The 13,301-nt window shown below is 39.0% G+C and overlaps 1 protein-coding gene across 4 annotated transcripts in view; it reads right to left on the minus strand.

Annotated features, from left to right (window-relative positions):
• The window catches only part of SLC1A3 (solute carrier family 1 member 3), a 326,416-nt gene extending 314,910 nt beyond the window's left edge, over positions 1-11,506 (minus strand). For all 4 annotated transcript variants that reach the window (XM_029578718.1, XM_029578735.1, XM_029578727.1 and 1 more), the window contains exon 1: positions 11,277-11,506. In XM_029578718.1, coding sequence (XP_029434578.1) covers positions 11,277-11,457 — 181 coding nt within the window. In that variant the 5' untranslated portion in view covers positions 11,458-11,506. The remainder of the gene's footprint in view (positions 1-11,276) is intronic.
• Between the last annotated feature and the right edge of the window lie 1,795 nt (positions 11,507-13,301).

Consider the following 13,301-nt stretch of genomic DNA (forward strand, 5'->3'; position numbering starts at 1 on the left):
TCTTTCTATTAACTACGACTGATACAATGACTTAAGTCTTTCCTCAGGATCTCAAGTCTCTTACTTATTCACTTATCTAAAGTCAATTAGACTACTGTAATTCATTACACGATAGTCTATTCTCTAATCTATTTCTTAAACTTCAAATAGTTCAAAACACTGCCGCTAAGTTAATATTTGGAAAGAAGAAATACAATCAAATGACATCACTTTTTCAAGCAGTTGACTGGTTTCCAGTCTCATGTCACATACAGTTTAAAATAGGTTATTTAGCATTCAAAGCATTCCACTGGGTACCCAGCATAACTGGCAAGCTTGGTGGTCCCTTATCACCCTTCAAGATCTTTGCATTCATCTCAATCTGAACTGCTGAGAATACTATCTCTAAGAGACATTCACTGTATACCATTGTGATCTATGATTCTCACATGGAATGATGGTATATAAAACACTCAAATAAATAAATAAACTTTGAAAAAAAATACCAGGGAACTGAGTTTTTCCTTCTTAGGGCCTAATCTTTGGAACTCCTTACTGTTATACTTGCAAGTCAAGAAAGAGTATAGTAAATTCAGAAAAGGACTTAAGACTTGGCTTAATAAAAAAGTATTTGAAGATTCTTTTGATTAATTGCTCTTTTCTGTTATTTTTAACTTCTGTAATGAATTATTTATTTGCCGTACTTAGTTTTAAACAAACTTTGGTCCAGATTTTCAAAAGGTTATGCGCGTGCCGGGCCTATTTTCAAAAGGCCCGGCAACGCGCGTAAAGCCCCGGGACGCACATAAGTCCCGGGGCTTGCAAAAAGGGATGGGGCGTGGGCATTCCGGGGCGGTCTGGGGCGGAGCAGGGGCGGGGTGAGGCTCCCGGCATTGTGGCCATATTTGCCGCTGTGCTGGGGATCGCGCACCAGCAGTCAGCTGGTGCACGCAACTTGCCCAGGGGCAGGCGCAAAAAGTAAAACAAATTTTTTGAGAGAGGTTAGAGTAGGGCTAGGGGGGGAAAGGTTAGGTGAAGGGGTGGGAAGGTCAGGTTAGGGGGAAGGCAGCGCGGCTCGGCACGCACAAGGAGCACAATTGTGCACCCCCTTGAGCGTGCTGACCCCTGATTTTATAATTTGCGCACACCACAAGTTATAAAATTGGGTGTACATGTGCATGCGCCAGGTAGCTCGTGCACATGTACGCTGCATGTGCATGTTATAAAATCTACCCCTTTATGTTTATAGATTAGAATATATAATTTTATTTTGTATTTTATTACTCTGTTATTACTATATTACCACTTTTGTTTACATTTTATGTTTGATCTTTGTATTATGTTGTTTGGTTCTTTCTATATCACCTTGATTGCCTATAATAGAAAAGCGATTCAACAAATCTATTAAACTAAACTAAATTATAACACAACCAGAAAAAAATAAATCTATTTTTTCCAGAACCAATATAGCTACAAGAACACTACACTATAGGATATAAGGAACAAGAACTTTAACATAAGCACGTGGAACATTTTGTCTCTTCCCACACCTGCCATCCAAACACTCACAAAGACTCTGGACTACAATATGGATTTAAAACAAGGCCACAGCATAACATGACATAAGCCCATTAATATTATCATTATAATCTCAAATATTCAAAACCCCTCTCAGACTACCCACAGCCTCAGGACGGAAACCACCATGACCTAGCAATAACCACCAAAAGCCACCCTCAGCTTCCAAGAGGGTCATTGCCATGCCCAGTACCCCCTGGCCATTTGCCAACCAGTGAGACCAGGCTTCCAGTCAGTGACCACACCAACACTGCTGCTACCTAATGTAACAATACCCTTTCCTTTTAATTCCTGACCAGAGCTCCAAGCTCAACCTATGAATAGCAAATACTACATCAAGATAAACCTGGGTTTGAGTCAACTGTCATTTGGACAGCAACATACAAGGACATCTCAAACAAATAAGGTAGGGAGGGAGGGAAAGTGAAGCATGAAGAACAGGATAGCAGAGGATCAGGGTCCTTAAATATAGAGGGAACACGCCTCCCCAATCTTTGTAGAATTCTAATCAAGCAGGGGGGACCTTCAGCCCCCGCTTGGTTTTAAATTCCCACGAGGACTAACTTGAAGGAATACAAGAAGGGAAAAAATAGGGGAAGGAATGAAGACAGAGAACAGAGGAGGAAAGTAGAAAAAGGGAAAAGTGAGGGGAACATAAGAACATAACAACATAAGAAATTGCCATACTGGGTCAGACCAAGGGTCCATCAAGCCCAGCATCCTGTTTCCAACAGAGGCCAAACCAGACCACAAGAACCTGGCAATTACCCAAACACTAAGAAGATCCCATGCCACTGATGCAATTAATAGCAGTGGCTATTCCCTAATTAAACTTGATTAATAGCCGTTAATGGATTTCTCCTCCAAGAACTTATCCAGACCTTTTTTGAACCCAGCTACACTAACTGCACTAACCACATCCTCTGGCAACAAATTCCAGAGTTTAATTGTGCGTTGAGTGAAAAAGAATTTTCTCCGATTAGTCTTAAAAGTGCTACTTGCTAACTTCATGGAATGCCTCCTAGTCCTTCTATTATTCAAAAATGTAAATAACCGAGTCACATCTATTTGTTCAAGACCTCTCATGATCTTAAAGAGCTATATCATATCCCCCCTCAGCCGTCTCTTCTCCAAGCTGAACAGCCCTAACCTCTTCAGCCTTTCCTCATAGGGGAGCTGTTCCATCCCCTTTATCATTTTAGTTGCCCTTCTCTGTACCTTCTCCATCGCAACTATATCTTTTTTGAGATGCGGTGACCAGAATTGTACACAGAATTCAAGGTGCGGTCTCATCATGGAGCGATATAGAGGCATTATGACATTTTCTGTTTTATTAGCCATTCCCTTCCTATTAATTCCTAAAATTCTGTTTGCTTTTTTGACTGCTGCAGCACAATGAGCCAACGATTTTAAAGTATTATCCACTATGATACCTAGATCTTTTTCCTGGATGGTAGCTCCTAATATGGAACCTAACATCGTGTAACTACAGCAAGGGTTATTTTTCCCTATATGCAACACCTTGCACTTGTCCACATTAAATTTCATCTGCCATTTGGATGCTCAATCTTCCAGTCTTGCAAGGTCTTCCTGTAATGTATCACAATCTGCTTGTGATTTAACTACTCTGAATAATTTTGTATCATCCACAAAGTTGACAACCTCACTTGTTGTATTCCTTTCCAGATCATTTATATATATATTGAACAACACCGGTACAAGTACAGATCCTCGAGGCACTCCACTGTTTACCCTTTTCCACTGAGAAAATTGACCAGTTAATCCTATTCTCTGTTTCCTGTCTTTTAACCAGTTTGTAATCCACGAAAGGACATCATAAGATCATAAGAACATAAGAAATTGCCATGCTGGGTCAGACCAAGGGTGCATCAAGCCCAGCATCCTGTTTCCAACAGAGGCCAAACCAGGCCACAAGTACCTGGTAAGTATTCAAACACTAAGAATATCCCATGCTACTGATGCAATAAATAGCAGTGGCTATTCCCTAAGTAAACTTGATTAATAGCCGTTAATGGACTTCTCCTCCAAGAACTTATCCAAATCTTTTTTGAACCCAACTACACTAACTGCACTAACCACATCCTCTGGCAACAAATTCCAGAGCTTTAATGTGCGTTGAGTGAAAAAGAATTTTCTCCGATTAGTCTTAAATGTGCTACTTGCTAACTTCATGGAATGCCCCCTAGTCCTTCTATTATTCGAAAGTGTAAATAACCGATTCAAATTCACATCGTCTCCTATCCCATGACTTTTTCGTTTTCTTAGAAGCCTCTCATGAGGGACTTTGTCAAACGCCTTCTGAAAATCCAAATACATTACATCTACCAGTTCACCTTTATCCACATGTTAGGCGAGACTTCCCTTGGGTAAATCCATGTTAACAGTGTTCCATTAAACCATATCTTTCTATATGCTCTACGATTTTGACCTTGAGAATAGTTTCCACTATTTTTCCCGGCACTGAATTCAGGCTCACTGGTCTATAGTTACCCGGATTGCCCCCGGAGCCTTTTTTAAATATTAGGGTTACATTGGCCACCCTCCAGTCTTCAAGTACAATGGATGATTTTAATGATAGGTTACAAATTTTAACTAATAGATTTGAAATTTCATTTTTTAGTTCCTTCATTACCCTAGGATGCATACCATCCGGTCTAAGTGATTTTCTACTCTTTAGTTTGCCAATCTGGCCTACTACATCTTCCAGGTTCACAGTGATTTTGTTCAGTTCATCTGACTCATTACCCTTGAAAATCAACTTCAGAACTGGTATCTCCCCAACATCCTTATCAGTAAACACAGAAGCAAAAAATTAATTTAGTGTTTCTGAAATGGCCTTATCTTCTCTAAGAGCCCCTTTAACCCCTCAGTCATCTAATGGTCTAACCGACTCCCTCACAGGTTTCTTGCTCCGGAAATTTTTTAAAAAGATTTTATTATGAGTTTTTGCCTCTACAACCAACTTCATTTCAAATTCTCTCTTCACCTATCTTATCAATGTTTTACACTTAACTTGACAATGTTTATGCGTTTTCTTATTTTCTTCTAATGGATCCTTTTTCCAATTTTTCAAAGATTTTTTTTGGCTAAAATAGCCTCTTTCACCTCACCTTTTAACCATGCTGGTAATCATTTTGCCTTCCTCCCACCTTTCTTAATGTGTGTAATACATATGGACTACACCTCTAGGATTGTATTTTTAAACAATGTCCATGCCTTTTGAACACTTAACCTTTGCAGCTGCACCTTTCCGTTTTTTTCTATTTTCCTCATTTTATCAAAGTTTCCCTTTTGAAAGTTTATTGTTAGAGCTTCAGATTTACTTATTGCCCCCCTTCCAGTTATTAGTTTAAATTTGATCATGTTATGATCACTGTTGCCAAGTGGCCCCACCACCGTTACCTCTCTCACCAAATCTTGCATTCCACTAAGAATTAAATCTAAAATAGTTCCTTCTCTTGTTGGTTCCTGAACCAATTGCTCCATGAAGCAATCATTTATTACATCCAGGAACTTTATGTCTCTAGCAAGTCCTGATGTTACATTTACCTAGTCAATATTGGGGTAATTGAAATGTGCAACTTTACCTAAATCTTTCAGATATATGACTCTCGTTAGTATTGATTCTACATGCCCCTGAGGAAGCTTACCCAGCGAAACACTGGCCAGTGTTGGGCAATGGTACTAATTGAAAGAGTTGGAAAGAGTCATTGTTGTTTATAATGGAGGACTTTTTTAACAAAAAGAAAAAAGAAACAAGAAAAATTAATTTGTTGCATTAAAAAAATGATGAAGGTGGATGATTGATAAGACCGGTTAGTGTCTATTTAAAAGAGACATATAACGTCAAGGCTTGCTGACACCTTCATAGGCTATTATTTATATTGAAAAATTGGGTTCCACATTTTTGGTTATTTGGTAATTGAAATCTCCCATTATTATTGCACTGCCAAATTGGTTAGCTTCCCTGATTTCTCTTAGCATTTCATCATCTGTCTGATCATTTTGTCCAGGTGGACGGTAGTATACTCCAATCACTATACTCTTACCCAACACACATGGGATTTCTACCCATATAGATTCTGAGCATTTAGTCTCTTGTATGATCTTTATCCTGTTGGACTCTATACCCTCCTGGACATAAAGAGCCACACCTCCACCAAGCTGATACTCCCTATCATTGCGATATAATTTGTACCCTGATATAGCACTGTCCCATTGATTATCCTCCTTCCATCAAGTCTCTGTGATGCCAATTATGTCAATCTCATCATTTGCTGCTATACACTCTAACTCTCCCATCTTACTTCTTAGACTTATGTAACACTTTTAAAGAGTTAACTAAAAGTATTTTAACTAACACCTAAAGCGTTATGTATTAAACCAAAAAGAATATGAATTTGGAGTTATTGATATTAATATTTCCATAGGCTTCCCTAATGAGAGATCAATTTTCAGAAATCCAGAAAATGTATAAATTATCCAGTTAAAGTTAGCTGGATAAGTTATCAGGGATATTCAGTGGCATAAACAGCCTTTTAAATATCTCAGAATAAAGTTATCCAGCTACCTTTAGCCAGATATCTTAACCCTAACAGGCTGAATTTGAATATCCCCAGTTAGGGTTAAAGTTATCCGCGCACATGTATCTTGATAACTTTAGTTTTATGTGGCTATATTTAAAGGATTAAAGCGTTATAGCTGCTGATGGCATTGGGGAAAAAGGCAAGTTCTGATTGGCAGCAGTGTTCTCCTCTGCACCAAGAGGTATTAATTATGGGGCCTGCAGGCCTGTACTCTCGTCCCCTTAAGTCCCCCAATATCTTTTAAAACTTGGTGGGCCAAAAAACCCAAGGAGACAGCCCTGCTTCCCCTTTGGTGATTCCAGTTTTATTGGAAATTTACCAGAGTCCTCTCCTCCCCTTCAAACCATCCGCAACCGTCCTACTTCTTGTGGCGGCCCCTAAATAGCTCCAGTCACTGAGGCATCATATGTTGCCTTGATAGTAATGTACACACGTTGGGTGATGTTTACCACCCTCTCAACAGTAGTGTAAACTGCTCTTAAACTGTAAGAGAGGTAATATTGTTTTGATAGATAGCTAAACACAAAATTTTGTAAGTGGCGTTATAAGCCACAGGGTACTTACACATATGTTTTGTGCTGTGTTTTGAAAATGATTTTGAGATTGTACTACCACTGTTGTGTTCAGTTTTAATAGTGTGAATGAGTGGGTGAGTTTTAAGACACACTTTTAATGTGATTTGGTGAAAAAATTGTTGTTAATAAATATTTGTAACCTCTCTTAGGGTTTATGTGCAGCCTTGATAGTAATGCCAGTGTTGCTGTATAAGTAATCCACTTAGGGGTAGATTTTAAAAGGAACATGCGCGTCCATGTATGCGCGGTTCTCGGCACATGCCGATTTTATAACATGCGCACGCCGGCGTGTGAATGTTATTAAATCTGTGGGCCGTGTGCACATGCACGCTGGATTTTAAAAGCTGCGCATGCATGTGCGGGCGGCACGCGCAGGTGAGTGAATTTTAGTAAATCACGCGTGGTGACGCAATCGGGCCTCCCCCAGTCCCTCCCAGTCTGCTCCAATTAAGGAGCGGACTGGGAGGGAACATCCCTACCCCTCTGCCTAAACTCCCTCCTTCTTCCCTTCTCCTCCCAACTCCCTAAACCCTTCATTTGAACTTAACGATTTTTTTTGTTTTATTACTTACTGCTCCCCTGGAGCAGAATTAGTTTGCACGTGCCAGCCGGCTGCCGGTGCGTGTTTCCCCGGGACAGCGGCTAATGGCTGCTGTCCCAACCAGCCTCCATCCTGCTCCGCCCCACCCCTCTCCTGCCCAGACCATGCTCCCTGGCCCGCCCCCTTTTTCAAGGCCCGGCCCTTGTGCGTATTTCGGGCTTTACACTCATGGCTGGGCCCTTCTGAAAATGCGAATGGCGCGCGCAAGGCTCGGCCACGCAGGCAAAGCCCGATTTTTGTGTGCATGGGCCCTATTAAAATCCGGCCTTTAAAGCAATGCATGATACTGCTGGGAGGGATATGCCTGTACCATGGCCTTTGTAGCTGGGACCATTAAGGGACAGCTGCAAGAGGTAGGAGAGTTGGTCTTGGGTTGTGAAGGAGGGGTGGGGGGGGGCTAATGCATTTCTGTAAATTGAAATTGCTGAGGGGGGGGGAGGGGGGGCTGGGACTGGGCCACCTCCTCCAGCCTTTCAGTCTGAGTTTATAAGAAATCTCAAGGGTCTTGCAGGGTGTTGCACCAGCCCCAACATTACTACCTCTCAGAGGGGAAAGGAGGGCAAGAGCCAGTACCCAAACTTTCTGGTTTTTTTTCAATTCTGTCATCCCAGATAACTTTTACCTGCTCATGGCCACATTTACAGTTAGCCAACTAATTTATTTGGCTAAGTTCAAATACTGGATTCAGTTATTCATCTAACTCAACTCTGTCCCAAAACAACCCGGGAATGCCCCTCCGTTATCCATCTAAAATTTAGCTGGATAAGTGCCGTGGATAATCAAACCTCAGCATTTAACCAGGTAACTCGGACGTTATGTGGATAAATGCCTTTGAACATCAACTTCCTCGCATCATATAAACACGGCCCCAGAACTGTGTGTTACCACATAGGAAACGTTGTACCATGTCTGAATTTATAGGGCGGCCCAAACCACCTACTCGATTTGAAACTGATAAGGCTTCTGTTAGTAAATGACAAAGAAAAGGAAGTCTGGATTTCATTTATTTTAAATTCAGTTTGCATATTTATCACGGCGTCTCTGCTGTTTTGGAAAACAAAGCATATTTTCACAGCAGGCACTCTAAAGTTGGAGCTCAGTAGATCAGTCAAAGACTGAAATCGAATCAAGACGAAAGGGTTTGTATGCAGAGCTTGTGCCCTTTTCACTAAGCGTTTCAGGTTTCGGCTTGTGCTCCAACCTTGCAGCGACACAAAGTCTCAGGTGAGCTGTGTTCCCACAGCCTGCCATGCTGCTGCTCTCACAGGCGGCTTGTTCAGCCTTTTATATCCTGAAACCAGCAAAATCTGATCTTGCTGCTCTGACCGCTGAGCTGATTAAAATTGGAGCAATGTTAATCAGCTCAGTCCTCGAAAGTACTTCTTTTTGTCAATTATTTCTTATTGTCTCTCACAAAAGATTTTACTGTGCTGCAGCAATAATCCTCAGTTTACTCTCTCACACACACGTTGTTTTGTTTGTAAATAGAAAAGTTAGGTTATGGGAATTTCATGGTAAAACTGCATGCATTGATGTTGAAACCCTATACTATACACTGTGGCGTGAAGTTTCAAAATTGTTTTTAAGTAACATGTACATATTTAATATGCTATTTTATAAACATTGAGAGTACATGTGTATTTTTGATTTTGCATGTAGATTTTACTGGCGATAAAAGGATGGTTTAGGGGCATTCCAGGGTGGGGCTAGAGAAGTACAAGGGGTAGTTGCTATTTTATAATGTGAATACTTTAGCAAATTTGTTCATTTACTTTTACACTTATTTGATGTGTACAAGTGAAATCAAATGTGTCTTTTGCCTGCAGTTTTTGGGTGGGAGGTCTGGGTGAACTGGTGGGGGCTCAGGGTAATTTATGAAAGGTTCCGTGCTCAAAAATGTTCTTTTGTATAACTTTTTATAAGCTGTTAAAATGTGGGCGCTATGAGCCAGTATAATGCAAATATCAGGATTTTTTTGTATGCACTGTTTTGCCATGTGCACGGAGTTCATGACCTATGTGTGTGCCCACACATGCGCACAGCTTAGGGAAGCTAGATTTAAAAGGACTGTGCGCAGTGTATATATAGCCATGCATAGTTTTATCATAGCATTTTATAACCTGCTCATATGCCATGTGCAGGTTATAAAAATACATGTATCTTTACCCTACAACATACATGCATATCTATGTTTACATGCAAATAAATGCAATGCATTGAAAGTGCATATACTTTTCCTACCTAGTTTAAAAATATATGCATGTATATTTTGTACGTAAAAATAAAGTAGGATTTACATGCATATGTCAATATATTTTGTAAGTGAAAATACCAGTTTTACCAAGTATTCCACCAGTTTGCCCAGTCCTTCTCCAGGTCATTGAGACCCTCCTGGTTGTTCAGCCTGAACTCCCTTCTGTTTACCCAGACCTCTCACCCTGCTAATAGTATACAATAAACTAATTTAATATCATTTACGCAAGATAATTAGCAGGTACAAAATTACACAAGTAAGGTGGCTAATCTACCTGCATGTGTATCTTTTAAAATAGCAACTTACGTGTGTAAATGTTGGCCCCATCCTGGAACACCATCTACACTGCCTCCTTTTTACACACACATATGTGCATGCAAAAGCAAAAACACAAACATGTTTGTGCATAGCATGTACTTGAATAGATACTACTTACTTGCATGTACACTGATTTTTATGCGCACAAGTCTTTGAAAATTACCCCAGAGGAAACAGGGTTTGTCACCCCCTATAATTACAGTTCACGCCAAGAAATACTTTTTTAGTTGAACTTGAGTGTACAAATTCCATTTCTTAAGTGTGCCATGCATTTTGCCTACCAGTACCACCAATTTGATGCCATTTAAGGATCAGATTGTGGAGATCAAAGCAATAAGAGAAAAGATTCTGAAACAAAATGTGAGAAAATCATCATAATTAAAAGGTAAAAACTTGATTTTTATATTGAAACAAATAAGCCTTTTGTCCTTTTCCTACTTTAATTTTATTTTAAATCCAGGAACTTGAAAAGCAAATTATATTAAAGAAAATGATGGAGAAATGTCTTGATTTAAACAATCTCTTTCAGGAATGTGGAACAGAATGAGTGGCAATTTGTAAACTCAGAGCTATGCAGAAAAGAAGTAAAACATAATGTAAAAACTTTTTCAGTGAATGTTTTATGACAAATTATGCTATAAATGATACTTTTTAGCATACTATCTGAAGGGAAGAAGGCTTATGCGATCACTCTGCTTGTATGTATGTGTGTGTGTGTGTGTGTGTGTCCATATGTACCCTCCCTAATAACTTTTGTGTTCAGGTCATATTAGGGAGGATAAAGGGGATCCTGACAGGGGTTCTTTTTGATTTTGGATCCACATACATGCAAGGATGTGTTCTAGAAAGTAGGATACTTTAGTTCTGCATGGAATTTCTTGTTTTACTGTAATAGAGCAAAATCACGAACACTCATTCCGATGTAGAGATTTGGTTCTCTTTCTATCACTGAGTAGTCTAAGATTTGTTTTCTTGCCTTGGTAATTAGATTGGTTTGTTTTGAACTGGTTTTCATTCCCTGTATTGTTGTGCATTGCTTTGCTATTGTGATATGGGAAAACCAAAAGGAGAGTTTCCTCCCATTTGTCTTCTGCATAAAATGTTGTCATTGGATGCTTCTTAAGCAAGAAAACAGCACCAGTTTTACAAATCTTCAAACAGATCTATTCTATAGTGGAGGAAATACCCATTTTGAGCTGTCCTTGAATTGCACTTTTTCATAAACCATAGCAGGTTTAAAGAATTGATATTGTTTGATGTGTCCCAAAGGCTTACTTGTTAGAATCTACCTTATGTTGTTCTGGACTGGAAACCATTCTGTATTAAAAAGGTGAATGAACATAGTTATCAATGAAATCACTCACCAACAATGACAGCAGTTATGGTAAAGAGGACAAAGCCATTCCGCAAAAGGAAACTCTTCACATCTTCCTTTGTGATGTTTTGTACCTTCTTCTTTGCCATGAGAGTGCGTTTCCGGACTCCTTCCTGAAAGCGCTCCATCCTGTTTCCTGCTCTTGGATCTTCTCTGCTGCTGTTGGTCATTTAAACTTCTCAAACAGGCTTTTCTCCTTCTTTAAAGATAAACTCTGGGCAAAATCTCCCCCAGAAATTGTTGAGGTGTTAAGTGAAGAGAGCACAGCTAAAAACACCAGAAATAAAAGATTCCAAGTTGTATTACTCACCAAGAAGGATTTGTCAATTGAACATTTATCATGTATCATATTCAGGCTAACACTCTACCTGCAACCTACAATGAACTGCAGCATTTGGATGTGCTGTGTGCTTGGAATATTTATCCAAATTTAAAGATTTACCAGCTTTCCTAATTTGTAAATACAGTAGATTAAGCTGATTTTGAAAGGATTAACTGTCTACTGTAGAACATTAAATATTTTTATCAACTATATTTCACAGTTCTGGGTTACCTGTCCTTAATCACAAAACGTGCATTTTGTATGCAATGCTTTTCAGCTAGGGCATGTGCCATACAGTGCTAGCAGTAAAAACATTTGCTTTATACAATAAAAGTATTGAATTTACAACAAATGGCATCAGTTGTAATCCATCTATCTTCTCTGTCTTTTCTCTCTCTCCTTCTCTGAACACTTTGGAGACCATTAAAATCATAACATTTAGACCACATTGCACCACATTCAGAAAAAGATAGCCAATAATCATAAGTAATGACAAAATATAGCTAATTTAATTCATTTAAACACTTTGAACTACTTCATAATATTTGAATACATTTAGCAATTTAAGCTCCTTAATAAGGGTCTCAAGTTTTCTACATTTAGGAGTTTTTAAACATTTTCTAATCTACCAAAATTTGTCTGTTCAAGCTCAGGTTGATAGTAATAATATATCACTTCAGCTAGTGAGCACTCTCAGGATCTGCTTCTGCTTTTTTTTTTTTTCTAGTACTGAGCAGGTTTTTGTTTAAATTAAAACATTCAGATGAGGTCAGCTAATTAGGATTTATTTTTAACACAATTTCACTCATTTCTATCATGACTTTAACAAGTAATTTACTTTGTAAGTATTTCATCAAAGCAGCACTCATCTATTTTTCAAAGCAAAGGCAAAAGTATGAATCATATGTTCTAAAATGCATTAGTAAAGTGTTAAAAATGTCAGCATTGAAACCTACTTTGGTTTTCATTCCAAAATAAAAATTAATCATGATAATATGATGCAATACGACAGAACCTACTTTCTAATTAGCTTTTTTTAATGAAGCATTTTCAAGTGTTGTCTTAGAACCTAGAGAAACAGTAATATTAATTATCACAGAAGAAATCCTAATTATTAGCTGAGAACTTGTGAGATCTCTTATGCAAAGTTAAAGGTTTAAAGTACTATTGCTTATGGGGGCATTCACCTTTTTCTCTATTCTTCCAGAGCTATAATTAGTACTAGTAATTTTAACAAGCTTAAAAAATACATTTTTCCTTGTTCTGCCAGGCATTTTACCTGGCAAGATTAGCAGTGGGAACAACATTAGATATTCAGAGATTAAGCCTCATATCAATGTCTTGGAAGCACACAGAATTTTTGCTTAGAATACTAAACTTTTTTCCAAGACAAACCAGACAGATATATCAATTAAACTGACCTTTCCAAGTTCCACAATGTCCTGGCCAAACTGGGAATGCTGAGAAGGTAAATTTCCCACCAGCTACAAGCTGAGAACCGCGGTGAACGAGAGAGAGAACACTGACAATGTGCTTGTGCTTCACAATACAGCAAGTTACTACCAGACTTAAGACAAGGGGAGGGGACTAGAATCAAATTCGGGGGAAAGAAAACCCACACAAATGGAGGCGAGAAGCAGAGTTTCAGGAATATTGATTAGTCTTGACACTGGGAAAGCTGGGCTTGCTGTC

The sequence above is a fragment of the Rhinatrema bivittatum genome, chromosome 1 (assembly GCF_901001135.1).
Source record: "Rhinatrema bivittatum chromosome 1, aRhiBiv1.1, whole genome shotgun sequence".
In the NCBI taxonomy this organism is placed as follows: Eukaryota; Metazoa; Chordata; class Amphibia; order Gymnophiona; family Rhinatrematidae; genus Rhinatrema; species Rhinatrema bivittatum.